The following is a 25,310-nucleotide window of genomic DNA, read 5'->3' as shown; positions in this document are numbered from 1 at the left end:
CAGTAGCTAGGATCACAAAGCATGAGCCGCAGACGCCCAGCCGGTGCCTCTCCGTGCTCAGTTGTGGAACTGGTGCCGGCCTAAAGGTTGCTTCGGCGGGGCTCGCGGCGCTGGCGGTGGACGGCCGGGGGGCAGGGGTCCTCACCCCGGTCTCCCCCTCAGCTCTTGGCTCCTGCCTTGCGTCTGCACGAGGACGTCTCCCGTGAGCCCTGTCCCACCTGCCCGCACCCTCGGTGCGCTCCCCGGCCATGTCACTAACCTTTCCTGGATGCCGGGACCTGGGCTCCGCCCAGTCGGGCCAAGCTGTCCTTATGCAGACCCCAGGGGATCCGTGTGCCCTCCGGGCCTGTGGCCCCGGGGGGAGACTGGCTCTGCCGGGCCTGCAGTCGTGCTTGGCTGTCTCTTGGCTGGCCCGGGCCGTGCCTTGGCTCGTCCTGGCAGCAGCAGGCGCCGTGTCTCTGGGCCCGGGGTCCTGGCCCCGTCAGGGCTTTGTGAGGGCGAGTGGCAGGCTTTGGTTGAGGACGGATGGGGGGCTCTGAGTCAGCACTGGGCCTGTGAGCAGGGGCCTGGGTTGGGTGTCCCCGAGGCCCCTTGCAGGGGGCAGCAGAGGAAGGAGACGGGGAGGCGAGGCTCCAGGCCCCCAAGGGACCCTGCGGGGCCACTCATGAGGAGCCCCCTCCTTGGTCCCAGTAAGTCCCCCTCCCAACTGGGGTGCCCACCCTGTGCCTTTCCCCCCCTCCTTGCATTCTCAGGGCCTCTGACGGCCTGGCACCCCGCCGCTGTCGCCCTCTTTGGCTCCGAGTCCAAAAGATCAACAAGAAGTCTAAACCCGAGTGGCGGAGGACAGGGCAGGTTTGCGCGGTGGTTCCCCGGGTGAGCTTTTCAGAGCCTGCCAGCTTCCGGGTTCACGAGAGCAGACACGGCTAGAGAGGGTTGCCCTTTTGGGGTTCTTTTCAGCCTTTATAGCGTTTACATAAGGATTAAAGAAGTTTTAACAGAGCGGCTCCTGAGCCAGCTCAGACTTGAGGCCGGCCTCCCGCGGGTGGTTTCAAGGATGGAGGGGTCCCCCTTTCCCTCCCAGCCCTGGCCTTTCCAGGGCGGGAAAGCCCATCCCATCCGGTCAGCCCCGAGTTCGTCCCTTGGGGTCTCGGCAAGGCTGGTTGGGGTGCCGGCCTGTTTTCTGCGGCTGCTGCCTCGTTGGTACCCAGCACCCCAGGCCTTTCTGCTTGACCGGCAGCGGCCAGTGCACAAGGCCCTGCCCCAGGGCCTTGAGGTGGAAGAGTGACTGGCGGGGTGACCGGGGCCAGAGGCGCTGGGCAGTGGGCAGGCGTGGGCTGCTTGCACCGCAGCTGCTGCTCCGTTCCATGGGCCTTTTCTGTCTCCCTAGCCTTCTTCTGCTAGCCTCCCCTCTCACAGCCTCCCTCCAGAGCACGGAGCCTTGATTGCCCTGGAAATACATAGCATTTCCGGCAGCGCGCGCGCGCGCGCATGTGTGTGTGTGTGTGTGTGTGTGTGTGTGTGTGTGTGTGAGAGAGAGAGAGAGAGAGAGAGAGAGAGACAGAGACTTGGACTCAGAGCCTCATGTTTTTGTTTATGGCAGATACTCTATAACCACTTGAGCTCCACCTCTGCTTCTGGCTTTTGGCTGTCTAATTGTTGATAAGAGTCTCTGGGTTTTGTCTGCTTGGATCGGCTTCAGACTGTGATGTTTGGGCCTTAACTTCCTAGCAGCTGGAATTATAGGCATGAGTCACCAGCGCCTGGCTATTTATTTTATTTTTTTATATATTTTTTTGCCAGTCCTGGAGTTTGAACTCGGGGCCTGAGCACTGTCCCTGGCTTCTTTTTGCTCAAGGCTAGCACTCTGCCACCTGAGCCACAGCGCCACTTCTGGCTTTTTCTATCTATGTGGTGCTGAGGAATCGAACCCAGGGCTTCATGTACACGAGGCGAGTGCTCTACCACGAGGCCACATTCCCCGCCCTGGCTATCTTCTTTCTTCCCTCTTTCCTTTGGAGCTAGAGTCTCACTATATATCCCCAGCTAGCCTTGGACTCAGCCCTCCTGCCTGCGCCTGCGCAGTGCTGGGGTTGCAGGTGAGGTCCACCTGGCCCAGTGATTGTCAGTTGTCGGTGATGGAGGAGGTGCAGGCCTGTGTTGACCCCATTTATTAGCCTAGGAAAGGAGGCTCTGAGGCTTAAGGCCCGCCACCTGGAGCCGCCCTGTGCGCGTGTGCGTGAGTGTAGCCCGGTCTTCCTGCTTCTGGGGCTGGAGACCTGAGCCTCATGTTATGGTTCCTCCTTGTCTTCCCCCTGGCAGGAACTGGAGAAGACACTGGTCCTATGTAAGGTACCCTCCCCCCATCTCTAAACGCAGAAGATGGCGATCACTCAGAGCCTCAGTTTACCCCTGCTGCAATAGCAAGGTGGTGCGTACCCCCTGCTGTCGCTGGAGATGTTCCGGGCAGGAGCCGCTCCCCGCTGGCCTCGCTCGCGCCTGGCTCCTTTCTCCTGCGTGTGTTGCCGGTGTTGGAGGAAGCTGACGTGGTGGGGGGCGGGGGAAGGCTGCTCGCTCCTGGGTCCCTTCTTTCTCCAGCGGCCAGGCTGAGGACAGGCGAGGCGGGAGGGCTTTCCGGAGGCGTGTCCCCTCTCGCCGCTCCTGCCCTCGCCAGCCGCGCCCCAGGTGGCCGCTTGGCCTGCAGCCAGTTGCCTCAGGTCTGGGTCTCGGGGGCCTCCGGTCGGCAGTGGGTTCTGCGTTTCTGAGTGGATCACCCGAGCCACGCTTCCGGGGTGGGAACGAGCGTGGACGTGCCCTGCCCGCCTGGCCCCGCGGGCTCTGGGACTGGCGCTGCCCCCGGCAGTTCCTACGAGGGCCGTGGTCCACAGGGGGTGCCAGCCCCACCCCCCGCCCCCGGCCATCCCCTGGGAGACGCGCAACACTGGCAGGGCTCAGCTGGCTGCTGGTGTCGCACACCCGTCATCCTAGCTGCCATCGGAGGATTGCTGTTCAAAGCCAGCCCAGGCAGGAAAAGTCCTGGAGACTCTCAGCTCCCATTCGCCACCTAGAAGCCTGAAGTGGAGCTGTGGCTCAAGTGGTAGAGTGCCTGCCTCTAGCAAAAAAGAAAAGCTCAGGAATGGTGCAGTGTCCAGGCCCTGAGTTCAAGCCCCAGGACTAACTAGCACGCGCGCGCGCACACACACACACACAGTGCAGTGCTTCTTGGGGAGAGTTTTCTGGAAACATACCATTCCTGGAGCCCACCTGTCCTGCCCAGCATTTCAGAGGGATGTAAGTGTGTAGCGCAGATGGACGCTGGTGATGCACTGCCTGGTTTCATTTGGGGGGCAGAGGGGTGGACGGTGCGGAACATGGAGTGTCGAGGCGTGAGTGGGCAGCTCACCTGGGTTGTGAGTCTCCCCTTGGGTGGTGGTTGTGTGTGAGTGTGAGCTCCATGCCGGGCTTGGCTGACAGGTTACTGGGAGGGGTGGGGGCGGGGGGGGGGCCCGGCTGGGCGAGCTCTGCATCCAGGCCTCGTGGTGGTCGGTGGTGATCCTGGCACGTGGTGCCCTCAGCTTGCCCCGGGCTCTGGCGCTGCCCAGCGCCACACACGCTACCCGCCGTGCACACGCCGGCGACCTCTTTCCTCACTCGTGTGTGTCGCTTTTTGCTTTGATTGAGAAAGGGGCAGCTAGGAGGTGTGCACACCGTTCCCTGCCAATGCAAGTGGAGCTGGGGAGAAGCTGGCCTGTCATCCCCGTGGTGGGGGTGTGTGTGGTCATTTAGCTGCGTTTAGACCCAGGCAGAGCGGGACAGTAGCTGGTAGCCCGAGGGCGGGGAGATGATTTGCGCTGACTCAGGGGCGAGGGTGTAGGCGTGAGGGTGGGTGCTGTTTCTTGGCACCTGGCTCCTTGGGACAGCCCCTCCCCCCCTTGCTTTCTGTGGCTGCTGGGCCAGAGCTGGCGGGGGCTCTGAGGTGTGAGGTAGGGGTGGGGTGGGCCGTGGGTGGCGGAGGCCCCCCCTCTAACGCGCGGTGGCTGTGCTTGTCTTGCGAGTGGCTCGCATGTGCAGGACTTGGGCGGCGCTGCCCGCTGCTGCTGGGCACAGGTGGGCCTCGGCCCGGGTCCCTGCAGTGATGCGGGTGAGAAGTGCCCGCCTTGCCCCTTGGGGAGTCTGCAGATTCAGATGGGAGAGGGAGGCGCTCGGAGCTTGGGCAGGGTGGGGAGGAGGCCCTCGGTGGCGGGAGTAGCGGTGTGAGGGGCACGGACCCCTTGGGGGCTGGAGGGGGGCGGTGGTGTTGGCTGGCAGCCCCTCACTCGGGAGTGTTGAGAATGTGGTGGGCTCAGATCTGCCTTCAGGAAGTTCGCTGGGAGTGGGCTGGGGAGATGGGGGTGGGGAGGGGGTGTCCTGTCCAGGCAGGACAGACGGCCGGGGACTCCCCACCCCTGAGCAGAGGGACCGAGGGGGCCGGGCTTCCGGGCAGTGCAGGGGCCGGCCGGGCGTGGACCCCGTGTGGCCGAGCGGGCCGGGTGTTGGCATGAGGGTGAAGTGGCTGGTGGCCCACGGCAGGCTGGGGGGGCGTGGGGGGCGGGGTGGGGGGAGACCCCGTGGGCTGTGTCAGCCCCGCCCTGGGGGCGTCCCCACCTGGCTTTGCGCTGTGGACCCTGGTTGGACTTGCAGTTGGCCTGGGGGCGGGCGGCCTCACAGTGCCCCCGGGGTGTCACCCCCGGAGTCACCACTGCCCCCAGACTTGGCTCCAGATTCACGCCCCCCTCTTGCCCACCCCCAATCTCCACGGGCAGTGCCCCTCATGCCCTTCTTGCGGGCCCTAGGCAGGTGTGGCCGTCACTTCCAGAAGGCAGCAGGGGGCCTGACATCCCAGCCCCCCCCAGGTGACAGAAGCCCGCGCGGGTGGAGGGTGTCAGCCTTGGGAAGCGGATGCCGCCGGGGCGGGAGTGGTCTCTCTTCAGAAGCGCCCCAGATTGATCTTCGAGACGTCCTTTATTGCTTTCGATCGGGTACGGCTTTCATCAGGACACAGCCTCGCCCGGCGCGCCGGGACGACCGCACCTGCGCGCTGGGTGCTGGGTGCGGAGCTCCTCGTGAGCAGCCGCGCGGCCGCGCCCTGGAACACCGCGCTGGGCTGGGCCGGGCACCCGTGCTGCTCCTCCGGGCCCCAGACCCAACCTGCCCGTGTCCCAAGGCCCTGGGTGGTCACCCTAGGTGCCCATGGTGTAGGTTCTACCCTCTGAGGACCTTGCTGACCCCACAGGAGGGAAGTCAGGTGACCTCTAAGGCCCCTGGAGATGATGGGGTGACTGACACGTATGCTCTTAGGCTCAGGACAGGGCTGCACTGGCTTGGTCTTGATGTACCCTCCCTTCCTCCTTCCCCCATCCCCCTTCCCTCGATTCCTCTCCCCTCCTTCCCCCTCCCTTCTCCACCTGGTTGCTGCTCGGTGGAGGCTCGGGTCCTTGGTTATGATTATGTTGGCACTACTGGGACCTGAGCTCAGGCCTGGGAATGTCCTAGGCGGGTGGCCTGCCACTTCAGACACCGTGCACTCTGTTCCACGGGTTCGCTTGGAGATCCATCGTCTTGCTCCTGCCTAGAAGCATACCTGAGCCACTACAGCCTTTTCTGCTTTCCATCCTCCCTGGGACTGCATCCCGTCCGCAGGGTTTTTCTTCCAGAGGCTAGCCAGCCCTCCGGCTCCCATAGAGCTTGGAATGACCCCCGTGAGCCGCTGGGCCCAGCAATGGGCTGAGAAGGAGATCTTGAAAACATGTCTACCTGCATCTGTGTCAAAAAACGTCATCGTCCTGATCTCAGCCCCCTGAGGAGCTGGGACGGCGGGCGTGAGCCACCGGCGCCTGGCGCTTCGCGGTGACTGTCAGCTCTGGTGCTGCGTCCTGAGGAAGCTTCTTCCTCTGCTTGGGCTCCAGCCAGGTCTCTGCGGGGGGACCGTGCAGGCACCCAGAGGCAGAAAGTCAGAGTCGGAGAGGCCCAGGTTCAGCCTCGCTCCCTGGCTTCCTCCTCCTCCTCCTCCCACGACGGAGGAAGCGCCCTGCTGCCAGACAGAAGTCGTGTGCTTCTTCAGGGCTAGAAAGAAGTGGCACAGAAATAAACACACGCGATTGTGATTCTTTCATCTGTGCTGGTCCTAGGGCTGGAACGCAGGGCCTTTTCACGGGAGGCTGGCTCTCTACCACCTGAGCCACAGCTCTACTTTTGGCTTTTTGGTGATTAATTGAAGATCAGAATCGCGTGGGCTTTCCTGCCCAGGCTGGCTTTGAACCAACATCCTCAGCTCTCAGCCTCCTGAGTGGCTGGGATGACAGGTAGGCGCCGCTCCCTGGGGGCCCATTTTCTTTGTGATTCCGGATCAACGTGGATGGAAAGAATCCTGTCTCTTCACAAGGTTGAGATCTGTAAGATTTGCTGTGGGAGAAATAACAGTGAAATTGCCAGCCACGGAAGAGCCTCAGGAGAGAGGAATAGCTGTGCGTGTGTGGGGGCCAGGCCTGCAGTGCGTGGGGAGTAGAGGAGATGAGCTTAGCAAGGTTAAACCCGCAAGCTGCGCAAGCAAACGGCTTCTAACACGGATTTTGGCGGGACCATCCCTGGAACTGCCCGCGTAGAGCGCTCCGCGGACCGGCTTCCGTCTCAGGGATGCTGGTCGCAGAGTCTCCGTCCCTGCAGCTTTGCGGTGGCCTGGGGGCCGGGTGTCTGCTGGCTGTGCTGGGGAGGGGCAGGGGGAGACAGCCGGGGCAAGCCTGGAGCTCCAGCTGTCCCTGGGCGAGGAGCTGGGGATGGCTGCTCCCTCCTCTACTCCCTCCCTCCCTCCGGCCCGGGTGTGTGTGTGTGTGTGTGTGTGTGCGCGTGCGCGTGTGCTGCTTCCCGGTGCCCGTGAGGGTGGAGTGTGCAGTGGTGGGCGGGATTGGGCCGGGGCCCTGCCGCGGTGGACTGTCCACTCTCCTCCTGGCTTCCGGTGTGTGGGGTGGTGGCTGGGACCTTGGAGCGTGGGGAAGGGGGAAGGATGCTCTGGGGTGGACAGGCCAGGGGTGGGGTGGCCCTCGGGCAGGTGGGGCCCAGGGTCCTGCCCCATCCTTGCCAGGCGCGCACTCCTGGCCCTGTGAGTGATCAGCATTGCCTGGGTCGTGGGGAGACGCCTCGGGGACCTTGCTCCCCGCAGACCTCGCACAGGGGAGCTGGAGGTGTCTCTGCAGTGTTCGGGGGAGCTGCACGTGTGTGTGTGTGGGGCTCCTGTGGGGCCCTAGGCTTGCCCAGGTGGCTCTGCCAGCCTCCTTGGCATCTGCCCAGTGCAGGCCCAGGTTGTGCCCTACCCATGGTGGGCAGCAAGTTTCCAGTCTCTTATTTTTTGGTGCTGGTGCTGGGGCTTGAACTCGGTGCCTGGGCACTGCCCCTTAGCCCTTTCACTCAAGGCTGGGGCTCCCCCACTCAGGCCACATCCCTGGCTTCCCCGGTTGTTGGGTTTGGGACCCCTAGCCCATTCTGCAGAGACCCCTTCCCACTTGGGACATGCGTGGGTTCCCCATCTTAGGACGCAGACACCTATCTTCTGGGGCGCAGTGACCTGCAGTTTCCGCTCACCTCGTCTCTTCTCTCTGGTCTGGGCATTCACAGGCTTCAGGTTGTCTTTTCTTTAGGGTTCAGAGCCCGCCCTGAGGTGCTTGGGGTCAGGTGAGAGCAGAAGGTGCTTCTAGGGAGGCGGAGGAGGAAGCAGGGGCTGAGTGGACTGGGGGGGGTGGGGGGGTCTAGACACACACTCCCCCTACAGCTCCCTCCCCCCCCCCCCGCAGGATGGACCTGCGGTTTTGAGGTTCCCACCTGGCCTGGTCAGTGGGACCCCCTGACAATCCCCCCCCCCGGGAACAATCTACTCCCCCCCCCATGGGGACAGGGATGCCTGGCTGTACCATTTTTGTCCCTCCTCTCAGCTGTCATCCCAGCCCGCCTGTGTGGCCCCGTCCTGTCCTGGGGTTTCACTGGGGTGCGGGTTAGAGCTGCCTGTCGGTTCCCAGCACCCCCACTGCCGCGCTCCGCTGCCCTCTCACTTCCCTTGGCACCTCAGCCCCTGAAAACAACACCTGGGGGGGTGTGCGTGTCTGCGCCGAGGCAGCCCAGCGTCACGGCTGTCCCCCGGAAGTGTGGCCGGGGCCTTATGCCTGGCACAGAGCAGGGCTGGCTGGGAGTTTGATGAAGGGAGTGAGTGATGGGCGAGAGGGTGAGGGATTGTGGGGTGCAGTAGGGCCCTGAGCGCCACATTGGCCCTGTGCCCCTCCCCCCCTCTGGAGCCCAAGTTTCTTGAGTCCAGTGTGTGTGTGTTATATGTGCATTTCTGTGTGTGTGTATGTGCATGGGTGTGTGTGTGTGCGTGTGTGTGTGTGTCCTTACTGATAGAGGGGCACTTGCTGGTGTACCAGGTGCTCCCTCCTTTCTCGCTCTACCCAGAGGTGAGGCTTTTGGCCCTGCAACCCGGGGTTATTTTGGAGGAAAGGCCTCTGGGGAGCACAGCTGGCCACTGTCACACACATTGTAATACTGAAACTGCCGAAATCACATAGATGCTCAGCCCAAGAGGATGGAGGAGGGACTGAGGCCTGGAGGGGGAGGGGAGGGAGGAGGGAGGAGGCACTCCAGGGCCCCAATGGGGGAGGGGGATGGAGGAGGGACTCCCAGGCCCTGAAGTGGGAGGGGGTGGGGGAGGGACTCCTGGGCCATGATGGGGGTAGGGGATGGAGGAGGGACTCCCAGCCCCGATGGGGGAGGGGGATAGGGGAGGGACTCAGGGCCCTGATGGGGGAGGGGGATGGAGGATGGAGGAGGCACTCCAGGACCCCCATGGGGGAGTTCCCCATCCACTTGGTGAGGTGGGAACACTGGTGGGGAATGAGATGGAGCCTGGATCCCATGTGGCTGTCCTGAGTCAGGCTGCCCGTCAGTTTGGGAACAGTGGCCAGGCAGCTGGACAGAGCAGAGACCCGGCATTAGCCGCATGGTAGTCATGTTATGGGCTGGGGCCTGATTGGGTCATTAGATACTTGTAATGTGTTACGGGGTTCCAGGAAGGAGATTCCCCGTCCCTCCAAGAGTCCACCACTCAGAGACAGTCTCAAGCAAAAAGATGGATTCATTGGGGAAGCAAAAAGTGAACTGACTGGCCAGGGATGCAGCACAGACTCGGGCGCTGACACTGCAACCCCGAGCAGTCCTCGAACTGGGGTTTATAAAGGTAAAAGCACAGCACAGATGTAGGGGGTCGACGCATTTACAGAAGCAGAATTTTGGGGTCAGGTTGATCTAATATTTTACTTCATTTTAACCATTGTTACCATGTTTCCCTAATCAAGATGGAGTCAGCTCTGCTTCCCTACCACATAATGGAGAATTTTTTTTGAGGAGGGAGGAGGTTGGTTGTGGGGCTTGAAGTCTGGGACTGGGCGCTGTCCCTGAGCCTCTTTGTGCTCAAGGCTAGCGCTCTACCACTTGAGCCACAGCCCCACTTCCAGTTTTTGAGTAGAGTCTCACTGGGACTTTTCTGCCCAGGATGGCTTTGAACCGCGATCTACTGATCTCAGCCTCCCGAGTAGCTAGGATTACAGGTGTGAGCCACGGGTGCACGGCTATAATGGAGAATTTTGAACGCAGGGCCTGAGTACTGTCCCTGAGCATTTTTGCTGAAAGTTAGTGTTCTAAACACTTTAGCTACAGCTTCACTTCTGGCTTTTTGGTGGTTAACCAGAAATAAGAGTCTCACTGGACTTGGCCGCCCTGCCCAGGCTGGCTTTTGTACATGGATCCTCAGATCGCAGCCTCCTGAGTAGCTTGGATGACAAGCATGAGCCTCTGGCACCTGGCTGAAGAGTGTCTCTCTCTCTCTCTCTCTGTCCAATTTTGTTTTGTACTCATGTGGCTTACATGACGTTCTTTCCTTAAAAGTTGTTATTGTAAAGGGGATGTACAGAGGAGTTACAGTTACCTAAGGCGGGTTGAAGTTTCTTTTTATCCATGGGGCTGAATCCCAGGCCCCTGCTTCCTGTTTCCTGCTCCCACGGGGCAGGACCGGCCTCGGCCGGTACAGGAGATCTTCCTGAGGGCCTGTCCACACCTGGGGGAATGGAGGTGGCTCTCCCAGCCCCGAGCGCGGTGGGAGGGGGTGGGAGATGATGGGCAGGGGAGCCCTGGCTTGGGCCTGGCAGTCAACTGCAGGGCTCAGGTGCTGCGGGCAGGCCAGGCAGCGCCAAGCCCGCCACCGCCTGCCCTTCCTGTGCCCCCGAGCAGGTGTGCGGGACTGGAGCCGGCTTCTGGCTCGAATACTAGCTGGGCCCAGCCCTTCAGCTGCAGGATGGCAGGGGGTGCGCCTCCCCTCCCCAGGCCTGGCAGCCCCCCCCTCCCCCCTCCCTGTGGGGTGGGGCTGAGGAAGGGCCTGCAGCTGTGAGCATTCTTGACCTCTCACCGCCCAGCTGTTCCTGGCCTGCCTGGGGTCCTGTCCCCTGCTCCCCTCCCCCTCCCTGTCCCGGGGGCCTGGGGCCGGGCTGGCTGGAATTTCACCATTCTGGTTCTAACCCTGCGAGAGGGGACTTGGCCTTGCTGTTTATCATACTGGGGGTGGGGGGGGGTGAGGAGGAAAGGCTCTCTTTCCACATCTAGCCCAAAGAAATTGAAGAAGCATGTGTATTTGTGGGGCACACCCCCAAACCAACACACAGAACTGTATGGGAAGGCAGAGTACCCCAGACCTAACCCTGCCTTTCCCCCCAGGGCCGTGCTGCCCAGCCTTGTCCCAGAGAGCTAGGGACTCTTCTCTTTCCTTAAGAGCCCGCCTCTGTCCCCGCCACGCAGGATCCAAAGAGAAGCGGGAAGCCGGGGGCCTCGGCTCCTGTCCGCTCCGCCGTGCGCAGGGCCGTGTCATGGGTGTTGCGCTGTGGCAGGGTCTGTGCCCAGCAGGGCACCGGCCGGCGGCTGGCCCTCCCCGGCTCCCTCCTTGCTCGCGGGTGGGGGTCACGGTGGCTTTGCCTCACGGATCCGGGACTGCGTTTCTTTCCCCAGCGCCGACCGCCCAAACCCCGGCGTGGTCCCGGCGTCGTGGGCCCGTCACCCGGCCTTCCGTGACCAAGCCCGCCGGGGCAGATGGCCTGGCGTGAAAGGCTTACTTGTAGCCACACTTGGTCGGGGGAGGGGGGCTTAGTCTGTGGCTTTTGGGGGTGTGCGTGGCAGTGCAGAGCTGCTGGAGGAGCCGGCAAGGCTGCTGGACTTTCTCCCCAAGGTCGGAGGGGGGGTCCCATTTGGGGCTGTTTTCTGTGGTTGGGGCTTTGCAGAGGAACGTGGCAGGAGCCAGGGGACCCTCCCGGTGAGAGGTCTCCTAAACCTGCTTCGCCGTCCATCCGCAGGGCCCGGCCGGCCGCTCCTGTCCCCCGTGCCCAGGGGCGGTCCATCTGGCAGTTTGTCTCGGAGCTTTGGCACCGCCCGTGTGCCCAGCCGGCCGGAGTCGTCCGCGGAGACGGGCGGCGAAGGGCGGCTTGCCCCTGCTCCCCGACCGCGGAGGGACAGTCCCGCACGCGGGCCGTCGTGCGAGCCTCCCTGCCTTTCAGCGGGCGCTGGGAGAATGAGCAGCCAAGGGCGTGTGTCCCACGCTGTCGGGGGCTGGACGTCCATACCGCCCGGGAGAAGGGGGGCGTGGAGGGCTGGGCTGGTGCTCCGAGAGTGACCGGGAAGAAGAGGTGGGGGGGGGGGACGTGGGGACAGTCCCACAGGAGGCGGCTTGCGGGGCGCGCTCGTCGTCGCGGGGTGCGCTTGTGTGGTGTGGTGGCTGGATTCAAGGAGAGGGGTGGCCGGGGCTGCGGTCACGAGCCCCAGGGAGAGGGTGGGAGGGGACGCGAGGCAGCGTCTGGGCTCATTTTTCCGAGCCACGGGGCGTTCAGGAGCTGGCTTGAGAAAGACGGCTACAGAGAGAAACACTGGGAAAGCAATTTCCTGCTAGCTTTGTGGAAAAGCTTCGCCTTGACCCCGACCTTGAAGTCCTGATTCCGCGAGCCGCTCTTCATCCCCGGGGCGCAGACAGGCCATTAGCTGGCTGCCGGGCGCCGCGGCGGGGAGGAGAGCGGCTCATTTCTCAGAGCCCCGGCTTAGCTTCTCGCTCCCCCAACTCCCGAGCCCGGGGATCCTGCCGCACAGCTTGGCACGCGGCCGGTGCCTAGTGTCTGTAGAGCGTGGACTGTGGGGAGCACAGAGCCGAGGAGGGCTGCTGGTGGTACCCCCGGCCTGTGCCGTGCCGACGCCAGCGGGCCACCCCCCCCCCCACGAGTATGGGCTCATTTGTGGCTCTCATCCCGGGCCGTCACCGAGGCCACGAAGCCGGGGCACGCGGCAGTCGCCGGGTAGCTCGGCACAGCCCCGAGTGGATGGGGCAGCGCGGCTCTCTTCCACGGGTGGTGACAGGCCAGGCCCGTCAGCCAGGCGGATGCGGGGAACCTGGGCTGTGGCTCCCTCTCAAGAGTTGCGTTAACAAGAGGGTGCGAGGCCTGCGTGCATCGGATCATAAGCTAGCTCCATATTGGTTTTGATGTTGTTGTTGTTTTTTTGCCAGTCCTGGGGCTTGAACTCGGGGCCTGAGCGCTGCCCCTGGCTTCTTTTTGCTCAAGGCTAGCACTCTGCCACTTGAGCCACAGCGCCACTTCTGGCATTTTTCTATGTATGTGGTGCTGAGGAATCGAACCCAGGGCTTCATGTATGCAAGGCGAGCGCTCTACCACTGGGCCATATTCCCAGCCCCACATCGGGTCATACAAAATAACACTTACTGAAATGAACTCCCGGAAATGTTTTCTTCTTTGTCGCTGTCTGTTTTCCTTCATTTTCGTTTTGTCTCGTCTGCTCGTGGATCTGTCTTTGGTGGGTAAGGGGGGAGGCACAGAAATGGAGGGTGAACACATGCAGCAGGGTGCTCACTCGACAGCATGTGGAAAATGAGCTGTAGAGCTTGCGGATGGGGGTGGGAGGAGAAACGGGCGAGACAGCGAGGGAAGGGATGACGTCCAAGAAGAAATGTCCTGTGTCCGGGACTTACGTAACTGTAACCCCCTCCGTGTGTCACCTTTGTAGTATCAGCCCAAGGACGAGCAGAGCTTGGGAGTGGAGGGCGGAGAGCGGTGTTCTCCTCCTGGGAACAGCGCAGTTGCAGGCCTGGTGAGCAGAGGGGTGCAGGTCATTTGTGTTTGTGGCACCCACAGCGCTGGCTTGCCTGGAGGGGGAGGGGCGTGGGGGGCAGGTACCCACGGAGGCATGGGGGGGGGCGGCACCCGGGCTGAGGGGGCTCGCTGAGGGCTGGGACGCACCAGTCTGGTTTGGAGGGCTGGACCGTTGGGGGAGCTGGAGCATTTTAGCCTAGGAGCAAGGTAGGGCCTCACCTCAGTGGGGAGGGGGGAGTATTTTTCTCCCGGGGGTGCTGGGTGAGAGACTCAGAAGCCCCCGCTTCAGTCCTGGGGCTTGAGCTCTGGGCCTGGGCACTGTCTCTAAACTTTTGTTCTCAAGGCTAGAGCTCTACCACTTGAGCCACAGCTGAACTTCCGGCTTTTTGTTTGTTTGTTTGTTTTATAGTTTAGTAGAGATAAGATCCTCACAGACTCTTTTGCCCGGGCTGGCTTCGAACCATGATCTTCCTATCTCAGCCTTCTGAGTAGCTACTAGGCTTACAAGCATGAGCTACCAGCCCTCACCTCGTCTCTCATCCTGACAGTGGGGCCGCCTTCTTCTTGCCCGTGGCTCTGGGGTTCCCACTGGGACAGGATCAAATCCCGAGCTAGCCTTGGGCTCTGTCTCCTGCCCACTGGGTACGTGGTGCCGGCTCCGGGCTCTTCCTCCCCCCCCCGCCGCAGGGCAGCTCAGGAGATGAACCAGACAGTGGGTGTGGGGGCTTGGCATGAGGCCCGGCACGGCCCAGAGCTCAGTGCTTGCTGCTGGTTACCGGAGAAAGTGGGGAGCGCCCCTGGCATTGTTGAAGTTCCTGGGGTGGGTGGGGCTCGAGGTGCAGGCACCTTTGCCTGGTCTTTCCTGCCGCCTGGGTGGGGGGCCCAGCCATCGTGGTCAGCCGCTCGGGCCTGGGGTCAGAGCATCTCTGCTGTGACCCTGATGGCGGGCCAGGCCGGTCCGGCAGACCTCCCCGATGGCTCTCCCACCTCCTTCCAGGAGGAGCCACCCAGCCCGCCAGCCAGGCACCGGAGGCCCTGGCACAGAGTTGTTGGGCTCCTGGCGGGCTGCAGCCCCTTACCCCGGTGTGTGCGGCAGAGGATTGGGCCGAGGGAGGAAGGGTTGAAGCTAAGTCGTCCAGGCCTAGTGGAATTGCTGACGCTTCTCAGATCTGGCCCCACGGCCCTCTGTGGGCCCAGAGCCGGGCTGGGGCGGGGTGGGGGAGGTTCTCCGCAGGGAGTCGCCCATCCGCTCTGCTCACACTCCGTGCTGGTGCTGGACCGTGGTGGCGCCCTGGTGTCCCCCGGATGGCCCCGGAAGCTTCCAGGTGTTCTGTGGAGAGACTCGTTCTATCAGATCTGGACTTGGTGAGCCTCAGTTTCCCCACGGCAGGGGAGCCCTCGTGGCTGCTGTATATCGGCAGAGCCAGACCCCACCCCACTTGATTCCGGCTTGTCGAGGGAGGCTGTGTTCCTGGGGGCAAGCTGGGTCCCCGGGCAGCAGCTCCGGGGGGGCGGGGGCGGGGCTCTACATCCCCGCTCTGAGTCACCCGGCCGGCCACGCAGCACCGCTGACCCGGTCGAGGCCGCCGAGGGATGCTGTGCAGACGTCCGTCTGTGCGTCCGCCGACGCTGGGCCTCTGCGCTGCGCGGGATGTTGTCCGAGGTTGAGGCCAAAGGGCAGCTGGTCCCAGCTTCTGCCCTGTGGAGCGTCTGGGCAGCTTTTCACCCCAAGACCAACCGGTCATCTCTTCCCCCAAGCCCCGCACTCCGCCCATCCCAACAAACCACACTTAGACAGCGTCGTGATGTGATTTAAAAATGGCTTTTGGAACCGTCAGGGCATAAGCAACACAAGGCAATTCATTTTCCCATTTTGTATTGATCAAAGACGTCCCCAGCCACCGGGCAGAGCTGCAGGTCTGCTGGACTCGGTGGGGGCTGGGGGGTGGGGGGTGGGGGGCTTGGGGTCAGAGCCACTCCAGCCGGAAGCAGAGGGCCACTTGTTGGAATGTGTCAGAAGATTCCCTGTGTCCCTGGGCGCTTGCCGCAGCCGTTCTTCTTCGCAGTGTGACAGTGGGGTTTGGGGGTCCCTGCCTCTCAGAGGGATCTGGAGGGTTTTAGAACATTATTACGTTGTTATTAGAGCGGTACCGAGGGGTTACGATGGCACGAGTCAGGTGACGAGTACGTTTCCTTCCACGCAGCGTCCTCGGTTCCCCCACTCTGTCCCGTTCCCTCCTCCCCCCACCCGCGAGCTGTGTGGTTCTCGTTCTTCAGTGTCCAGTGAGCTCCACTGCCGCACTTTCTCTCCCTCTTTCCCTTGCGTTCCGTGCCCTCCCCCAGCCCTTTCTAAGATGCACACTCGAACACACCATACGAAAGGAAAAGAAGACAGGCATCAAAACTTAAAAACTAAGAGACCGCTTGTCCGTGAGTGTGTTTCAGTGTGTATGTTGTTTTATATAAATATGAAGAGGCATTTGGCACTGCACCTTTGTGTTTCTGTCCTAAGAATATCTTTTTTTTTTTTTTTTTGGCCAGTCCTGGGGCTTGGACTCAGGGCCTGAGCACTGTCCCTGGCTTCTTTTTTTTGCTCAAGGCTAGCACTCTGCTGCTTGAGCCATAGCACCACTTCTGGCCACTTTCTGTATATGTGGTGCTGGGGAATTGAACCCAGGGCCTCATGTATACGAGGCAAGTGCTCTTGCCACTAGGCCATATCCCCAGCCCCTAAGAATATCTTCTGTGGTCTCTCTGTGTGTGAATATCCAGAATCCTGTATAAGTCATCGCATTCCCGTGTATTTTAGAGGGATCTGGAGGTTTTAGGAGAGCCCCATTCTGAGCTGGGCACCAACAGCCCCCAGTGATGGGGGGATGGGGGGGCTGAGGCGGGGTGGGGGATCAGGGCCCGGTCCAGCCTGAGTGAGACATCTCTGGTCCCAGCATTGACAGGAAACCTAGAGTAGAGGGACTGTGGTTCCCGTACATGACTGGGAAGTGAGGCCCTATCGTAAAAATAACCAGTGAAAACAGGGCTAGAGGCACAGCCCTCTTGAGACCTTGAGCTCAAACTCCAGTGCCGCCAAAAACCAACACAAAGCAAAAAAAAAGAGGAAGTGACGTCTTGAGACCCGGACGGTCCTGCTGTCTCTCGCTGGCTGGGATGTCCAGGCGTGTCTGAGGTAGCTCCTGGCTGACAAGGTCGGAATGGCTCTTGCAGGTCCGAGCTAGGCCCCGGAGGTCTGGAGGCCCCTCCGCCTCTGGGTGTTGTGGTTGGAGGCTGGCAGAGGGGATGGGCTGGCCACCCTGTGTGCAGAGCCCAAGGCCCTGTGAGGCTGGGGCAGCCCCCGCTCTCTCCTCCGGGCACAGCCTCAGGGAGGTGGCCCGGCACTGCGGAGAGGATGGAGCGGGCGGAGACATTGGGAGCAGGCTCGGGGCCCAGCCCGCTGGGCAGTGCCCACTGTGGTTCTTGTGCCAGAAGGTGCCGGCAGCCAGGCGCGGCTTTGCCTGGGTGGTCAGGAGAGGAGCCTTGTGTGGGGGTGACAGTTTACACACCCAGGGATGGCTGGGGCGGATCTGGTGAGCCCGAGCCTTCTGGGGGTGGGGGCGGGGGAGGGGGAGGCTGCCCTTGTCTGGGCACCCAGCTGGCACGGGGGATACCTAAGAGGAACCAGCCTGGGTTTTTTAGCTCACAGGAAGGCTTCTACGTGGGCCTCTGCTTCTGTTTGCAAACTGGGTTCAAATCAAGGGACGCCGTTGGGTGTCAGTGGCTAATGCCTGTAATCCTAGCTACTCAGCTGAAAATTGAGGATGACAGCTTGAAGCCAGCCTAGCAGGAAAGTCCAGGAGAGTCTTTTCTCCAATTAACCAGCAAAAAGCCAGAGGTGGAGCTGTGGCTCAAGTGGTAGAGGGCCAGCCTTGAGCACAAAAGCTAAGGGACACTGCCCAGACCCTAAGTTTAAGCCTCAGCACACACATACACACCCAGAGTGGCCGGGCTTAAGGACTGGACATGCGTGGGCCAGTGTTAGAGGTGCAAACCTTCTCCCGGGCAGCTTAAAAGGTCTGCGACCCGGCCCTAGGCGTCCGAGCCTCCCAGGCTCCTGTCGCCCTGCTGCCTCCTCGTTGGGGGCACTTGGAGCCCCAGTGGCTTCCTCTGTAAATGAAGAATCACTGTAATGAGTCAGGGCTGCGGCGAGCAGTGCAGCAGGCGCTGGCTTCGCGCCTGGTGCTCTGGAAAGTCCTCCGCACAGTGGGGCTTTTGTGCTTGTCATGACTCAGTGCGTGGACACTGTCAGAGGGCAGGGGGGGAGGCCCGGGCCCCTCGTCCTCTTGGAGAGATGGGACGGGACGCACACACAGCCTGAGGCGGGAACCAGAGCCGGGTCTGTGGCAGAGGCTGAGCCCCGTTCCCAGGGCCGGGCACCGCGCCCCTCCTGGGCCATGCCTGATGCCGCCGCGATCTGCTCGGCCTGTGGCCAGGCTCGGCATGCTTGGGTCCCGGTGAGGGGCGCGTGGCCCTGCTGGGCGGGCCGTGCCGTGGTGGCATCCTGCCTCTCACAGGCGTGCCCTTCACTGCCCATGGGGCAGTGCCCGAGCCACCTGCATTGGCGCTGCGAGTCCCTGGCGGAAGCTGGCTGGCTGTGTGACCTCACACACAGGTGGAGTCACCTCCCCTGGCCTCAGTTTCCATTTTTTGCCGCATCTTTTTTCTTTCCAGTCCTGGGGCTTGGATTTGGCCTAGGCGCTGTCCCTGAGCTGCTTCTGTTCAAGGCTAGCGCTCCACCACTTGAGCCCTACATAGCGCCGTTTCCAGCCTTTCCTGAAGAATTTGTTAGAGATGAGAGTCTCACGGACTTTCCTGCTTGGGCTGGCTTTGATCCGTGGTCCTCAGATCTCAGCTTCCTGAGCCACCAGTGCCTGGCTTGTGCCCCACCTTCATGTTCAGCTCTGTGGGGGAGGGTGGCAGCGATCCCCACAGCTGGCCGGTTCTCTCCTTGGGTCTCTGTGGGCTCCTCTGCAGGACAACGACACCTTAAGCCCAAAGCTTCCACGGTAGAGTCGGAGGGACCGGCCGTGACGGTTCCCCTTCAGGGGGCCTTAGGTGTGGGGCCCTGGCGCTGCTCTTCCATTCACAAGCTCCCTCGGCCCCCTGGCCCCTGGCCCCCGGTACTTGCAGAAGTGGCAGCCAGCCGGGACTTGTCGGGCTGAGCCTGGGGAGGTCTGAGGGCGGCTTGGCCTGGAGCCTGGGTCCTGGCTTTAGTTGGAATTCAGCCTGATTAGATCTGAGGGGGCTGAGTGGCCTGGAGGAGTTGCAGACCAGGCGCTCCCAGCTCCCAGCACACACTGCCCCAGCCTCACCCCTGTGGATGGCATGGGGTGTGTGTGAGTGTGTGTGAGTGTATGTGTGTGTGTGTGTGTGTGTGTGTGTGGTGGCCCGCCTCATCTCCCAGTGGCCTGAGCAAGTACTGCAGGCCCTGCTGCCCACCACATTGGGGGAGCCGCCCACGCCCCCATCCCTCCAAGGCCAGGGTTCAGGCACAGACTGTCCTGTGGCTGCCGTCTGGGTTTGCCCCGAGGGTGGAAGGCCTGGACGGGCCTCTGAGACCGGCATGCTGCTCTGTCAGGGGCTGTGGGCACCGGGTCGGCTCCGGCCAGGGTAGGGGGCTTCTGGCCCTTCCTGCCTCGCCACCGCCAGCCTGGGTCCCGGGGCGGGGACCCCATGTGCGGGAGATGGGCCTGAGCCTGTGTCCTTGCCCTTCTGGGAGTCTGCCTGTGCTACGTGGGGTTGAAAGGTCCTGGCCACGTGCCCTCCGGGGCCCCCGGGGGTGGGAAGACACAGTGGCCCTACCCTGCCACCTTGGAAAGATAACGGGCCAGCAGTCAGGACCTGGGCTCACCTCTCCCTGCCAGGTAGTGTGCTTTTGACCCAGGACCTCGGTTTCCCTAGTTGTACAGTGAGGAAGGGACAGAGGGTGCCAGGTAACTGGACCACTGGTGAGTTGGGTGCAGGTGCTCCTTGCACGTAGGAGCTGTCTTTGAAGCAGATCTCAGTAGTTCTTTTCCTCCTCCTCCTCTTCCTCCCCCCTCCCCTCCTCCTCCTTCCTCCTCCTCTTCCTCCTCCTTTTGTTGATAGGTCCTGGGGCTTGAACTCAGGGCCTGAGCACTGTCCCTGCACACTTCCCTCAAGGCTAGTGCTTTGAGCCACAGCACCACTTCTTGTTTTCTGCTGGTTAGAGATAAGAATCTCAAGGACTTTCCTGCATGGGCTGGCTTTGAACCTCATACTCAGACTCAGCTTCCTGAGTAGGATTACAGGAGTGAATCACCCGCTGGCCAGTTTTTTTTTTTTTTGGTCAGTCCTGGGGCTTGCACTCGGGGCCTGAGCACTGTCCTTGGCTTCTTTTTTACTCGAGGCTGGCACTCTGCCACTTCTGGCTTTTTCTCTTTATGTGGTGCTGAGGAATCGAACCCAGGGCTTCATGCGTGCAAGGTGAGCACTCTACCGCTAAGCCACATTGCCAGGCCCCTCCGTTCTTTCTTTGACTCTTGCTTGCCCTCTGGTTGGATGCTCACAGCCTCAGTTTATCCTTGTGTGAAATGAATCCCAGGAAGGTGTGGAATAAACACATCAGGTGGAGAAAGTGAAGGAAAGTGCATGTGACTAGAGCACTCTGCAGTCTAGGTTCGTGTGTGTGTGTGTGTGTGTGTGTGTGTGTGTGCGCGTGCATGGGTGCGCATGCTGGTACTGGGGTTTGATCTCAGGGCCTGGGCGCTGTCCTTTAGCTTTTTCACTGAAGAATGGCTCTCTCTCCACTCCTGGTTTTCTGCTGGTTAACTGGAGATAAGAGTCTCCAAGGACTTTCCTGCCGGGGCTGGCTTCGAACCTCCTTGCTCAGATCTCAGCCTCCTGAGTAGCTGGGATTACAGGCGAGAGCCGCTGGCGCCCTGGGTCTAGGTTCTTTGTCCCAGAAGCATGCATCTGCCAGGACAGCTGTTTTCCAGGGGCTGGCCTGGAGCTCGGGGCCCGCTGAGCTGTCTGTGGTGCGGACGGGCCTGGAGGTTGGGCGGCCTGGAGGGGCCGCTGGTGTGGGGGAGGGGCCCAGCCCCTGAGGCCCGGCCTCTGGGCCAGGCTCAGAAGGAGGCCTGGCCTCTGCTGCCTGTGATTATGGTGAGGACCTGTGTCATTAACTCTAAAATGGGAGGCTGAAGAGGAATTAAAATATATGCTTACTGCAAATTAGAGACAAGCTCTGTGCAGAAATAGTTGAGGGAGGCCGGGAGTCGCCGATGGCCCTCCGTGGCCTGCAGTCACCCCGTTCCCGCCTCCGTCGGCACGTGGACCACGCGGATCCCGTGTTTCTCTTTAATGAAACCTTTCACTATGCTAAAGCACACATAACGTTTGCCATTGGAATATTTTCTTTTTTTTTTGCCAGTCCTGGGGCTTGAACTCGGGGCCCGAGCACTGTCCCTGGCTTCTTTTTGCTCAAGGCCAGCACTCTGCCACTTGAGCCACAGCGCCGCTTCTGGCCATTTTCTGTATATGTGGTGCTGGGGAATCGAACCCAGGGCTTCACGCATGCCTGGCAAGCGCTCTACCGCTAAGCCCCATTCCCAGCCCCCATTGGAATGTTTTTAAAAATTGTTCTTTGAGACAAGATCTCAGTATGTAGACCAGACAGCGCTTGAACTTGCATTCTTCCCGCCTCGGTCTCCCAAGTGCTGGGTTACAGCTGTGTGCTTCGACACCCAGCCTCATCCTTATCATTCCCAAGTGTGACTCGATGCTTGAGCACTCTCGGTGTGGTGCTGTGTGTCTTCTTCCCACACCGGACACTGTTCCCAGCCTTCCCGCCCCCTCCTCCCCAGCCACGGGTACTCACCACTGTTGGGGACCCCTCCTGAGTGCAGTCTCCTACATTTCCTTGTCCTCTTTGTCTGTCTGCTTCAGAGTCCTGAGGTCAGGAGTTGTAGGTCCACTCCATTCAAACCACGCGCAGCAGCAGTTACCAGCCCGGTGTGGCCTTTGAGTGTCATCATTTGGCAGGCCATTAGGTGGGAAATGCGGCTTTTCAGTTGGGCCAGGCACATTTGAAGTGCTCGGTGGGTGCCCGCCTACCAGCGGCCCTGTTGGACTGCACATGGAAATGGCATTGTTCTGGAATGTTCTTCTGGAGGACACTGTGGTAGGTTAATGGAGACTGAAGAGATAGGACATTTAAAGTCATGTGATCCTGGGTTGGACTGTGCCAGAGCTTGCTTGCTTTTCTTTCTTTCGTTCCTTCCTTCCTTCCTTCCTTCCTTCCTTCCTTCCTTCCTTCCTTCCTTCCTCTCTCTCTCCTCCCTCCCTCTCCTTCCTTCCTCTCCTTCCTTCCTCTCCTTCCTTCCTTCCTTCCTTCCTTCCTTCCTTCCTTCCTTCCTTCCTTCCTTCCTTCCTTCCTTCCTATAAAGGACACTCGGGTTTTCCTTAATTTATATAGAGTGCAGAGCTGGAAGGCAGGTCTGCAGCTGGTCTGGGTGAATTGCCAGTTGGGACTGTGCTGAGGGGAGGGCAGGCCGGTGGCGTTTGCTGACGCGGGGTGTTTCATTCCTAGTTCATCTCAATACCAGAGTTGGGGGAGGCAGGTATTCCATGGAAACGGAAATGAGTCCTCCTCGTCTTTGAACAGCAGCCCCGCAGCAGGGTGGCCCAGGCCCGAGGTGCCTGCCTGCCTGCTGAGGGGGCGCACAGGTGGGTGTCAGGTGGGGGTGTGCTCAGCACCCTTTGGTTTTCACTGCCGTCTTCAGTTCTAATCTGGAGGCTGTGGTTCGCTCCTGGGGGCGAGTGCCCGCCGCCAGGACCTGTTTGGCGGACCCCTGTGGGGTCCTCAGGAACAGGGTGTCCAGCTGGGCTGAGGCCGGCCCAGGGGGGCTGGCGCACCACACAGCAGGTCTTGGGAGCCCCCTTCCTCCCGTCACCCCGTGTTACTATTGCCAGACAGGATTTGGACCTGTGGCCTGGTGCTCTTAGGCCTGCTCCCTGGCCTGGGTGGACTGGGGGGTGCCCAGGCTGACCCAGCCCTTGTGGGACCCACGTGGCTGGGTTCTGCTGCCCAGCGAGGGGGTCCAGAGGTGGCGGCCACCCTGTCAGGCTGTCGAGCTGACGTCAGCTGTGCTCTGCTAGCCGGTGATGTCTACCTGCCTGCCGGGGCCGATGTGCTGTGGGCGCGGCAGGGGCAAAGCTTTCTGCCCCCGAGCCTGCCATCTCTCCGATGTTGCTGCCTTACTGACTCCGATCCCCTCCTTCTCCTTCTAGTTCCTTTGTTTGAAGAACATCCGCACCTTCCTCAAGGTCTGCCATGACAAGTTCGGGCTCAGGAACAGCGAGCTCTTCGACCCCTTTGACCTCTTCGATGTCCGGGACTTTGGGAAGGTGAGTGGGTTCGCCGCGTGCCGTGGCCTAGCGCCCCGATGCAGAGCAGGCCTGGCTCCCCAGCCCAGAAGTTTCCAGAAGGTGGGGTCCATGGGGCAGGGCTGTGGGGAGAGCCTCGCGTCTTACCTGCGGTGCCCAGTCCAGACAGGTGGGCAGAAGCAGAGTGGGGTGGGCACTCTGGTACTGGGGACGCTGAGGCTGGGCAGGGGCAGAGACCTGGGGAGCTGTGGCTCATTGGTGGCTTTGTGACCCAGGGTGCCATGTGGTATTGAAGGCCTAGCAGGCCCGTGGTAACGCCCGTCCAGTGGCCACTGCAGGCAGTCTGGATGGGCAGGGGCTGGGGGCTCGTGTGGCCCCCGCCCCCGCGTGCCTGGCCTTGATCCCACTTCTGCACAGCCAGAGCTGCTGCTTTCCGCCTGCGGACGGGTTAGCGCAGGTACTTGCTGCCCCATTGTCCATTCCCAAAGCCTTGGTGTCAGAGGAAATGCTCCGTGAATCCGCGGTTTGCAAACCACCGTGGGGATAGTGTGTTTGCAGTGGCAAATCCTGAGACGTGAGATGCAGGAGGAGCCGCTAGGTGAGGCGCTGCGCAGTCACCGGGGCTGGCGGGCCGGGCCTCCTCCTCCTCCGCCGCCACTGGGCGTTCTTTCTCCCTTTCACATCTTGTCACCGTTTTTTTTTTTTTTTGGCCAGTCCTGGGCCTTGGACTCAGGGCCTGAGCACTGTCCCTGGCTTCTTCCCGCTCAAGGCTAGCACTCTGCCACTTGAGCCACAGCGCCGCTTCTGGCCGTTTTCTGTGTATGTGGTGCTGGGGAATCGAACCTAGGGCCTCGTGTATCCGAGGCAGGCACTCTTGCCACTAGGCCATATCCCCAGCCCCTTGTCACCGGTTTTAGTGCAGCTTCCAAAAGTTCTTCTGTGTGTGTGTATGTGTGTGTGTGTGTGTGTGCATGCCAGTACTGGTGATTGCAGTCAGGGCCTTGGTACCATCCCTCACCGTTTTTGCTCAGGGCCAGCGGTCTTCTGCTTGAGCTAAACCCCAGTTCTGGCTTTTGGCTGGTTAATTGGAAGGAAGAGTCTTACAACCATTCCTCCCCTGGCTACCTTCAAACTTTGGGCCTCAGGTCGCAGCCTCGCGAGCGGCTGGGATGACCGTGCCCGGCTCCGCCCTTCTCTTCCATGCCGCTTCCGGGCTGTCCAGGGAGAGTCACGCTTCCCTGTCCACCAGAAGGTGTGTCAGCAGGGCTGGAGTCCGTGGGAGCCGGGGCGCTACCTGCCGGGCGGAGGTCCTGTCCGTATGTGGCTCTCAACTCCACGGATCGGCCAAAATGCTTGTCCTTGTGAGCAGAGGAGATGGATGTGAACCCAGGGCGGGGAGAGGCCAGAAGTCATATATACACAAGCACACACCGTACACTCACGTGCACACTCATTCACAATACACAGTCCTTCGTCCCCACACACAGGGTACTCGCTCATGGACCCCCAGAGGCACATGAACAAAGGCAAGTGGCATTGGGAGTCACTGCAGAGAGGTAACACCCGGGCCATATCCGTGTCTTGGCCGAGAGTTAAAACCCACTGTCCAGCCTGTAATTTTGCTTTCTTTTCCTTTGCTGTGCTGGAATGCAGTGATGTCAGGCCTCCACAGATCTGGATTAAGTTCCCATGATGCAACCGGCCAGCTGTGCGGCCAGCAGTTTGTGAGGGGACCCTGTTGTCACCGTCAGCAGTCTCCAGAGGTGGCTTGGGCCATGCGTGCTTGCGCCAGCCCTGAGTGGAGGGGAAGAGTCTCCCTTCCTTGAGGCTTTTGTACATTTATTTTTTTTGGTGCCGGTACTGGGGCTTGAACTCGGACCCTGGGTGCTGCTTCTGAGCTTTTTCAGTCAAGGCCGGTGCTCTTCCGCTTGAACCACGGCTCCACTTCCAGCTTTTGCTAGAGATAAGCGTCTCATGGGCTTTCCTGCCTAGGCTGACTTTGAACCATCATCTTCAGGTCTCGGCCTCCTGCGTAGCTAGGATTGCAGGCATGCCGGGCCTGGCGGTGACCGTTACTCTGACGCTCAGGCCAGGTGGAGGGAACTAAGGATCTTGCCTTTCTCGCTGGGTCCTGAGCAGCAGGGGCCGGGGAAGGGCAGCCCGGGCTGGACAGAGCCCCCGGGGCTCCTCGGGGGGGGGGGGGGGGGGGCGGGTTACTTGCTGCCACTCCCTGTCCTGTCCCACCCGCAGGCCGGTGTGGCGGGGTGAGTCAGGCTTCTCTTGTACCTGGGATCATCACGGTGAGCGGCGGGGACAGCACCGCCCTCCAGTTGTGCCGAGCAGGGGTGGATTGTGTTTGTGGAGCTCTCGGTACATGCCGTGCCCGGATGTGTGGCCACGGTGCAGGGCTCTGGCGCTTCCTGGTTCTGTACCCAAGCCAGCGTCCTCTGGGCCACAGGGAGGCGGCCCACGCCGTTTGTGCCTGTGGTGGCTTGGCTGGGGACCAGGGGGCCCGGGGGCCCGGGAGCGAGACCCGCGCCTGCCAGCCTCGGGGCCCCACCCGGCCCTGGGCGGGCTCCTCCGGCATGGTTCCCTGGGCCGGTCTGGCAGGCGCGTGCTGTCGCCTCCTTCTGACAGAGGTGAAACCCGGGTCGGGGTGCTGAGACGGGCGCCCCTCTGCCCCCCGGGGAGAAGGTCTGGGTGCCC

General features: G+C 61.5%; 1 protein-coding gene across 2 annotated transcripts in view; it reads left to right on the top strand.

The window, feature by feature from the left end:
* The window catches only part of LOC125350896 (guanine nucleotide exchange factor VAV2), a 137,208-nt gene that overhangs the window by 10,488 nt on the left and 101,410 nt on the right, over positions 1–25,310 (top strand). For both annotated transcript variants that reach the window (XM_048345767.1, XM_048345771.1), the window contains exon 2: positions 22,509–22,625. In XM_048345767.1, the coding sequence (XP_048201724.1) occupies positions 22,509–22,625 (117 nt within the window). The remainder of the gene's footprint in view (positions 1–22,508; positions 22,626–25,310) is intronic.

This window comes from Perognathus longimembris, chromosome 1 (assembly GCF_023159225.1).
Source record: "Perognathus longimembris pacificus isolate PPM17 chromosome 1, ASM2315922v1, whole genome shotgun sequence".
Classification (NCBI taxonomy): Eukaryota; Metazoa; Chordata; class Mammalia; order Rodentia; family Heteromyidae; genus Perognathus; species Perognathus longimembris.
The sequence above is the reverse complement of the archived record's forward strand: the minus strand, read 5'-3'. Positions and strand labels throughout refer to the sequence as shown.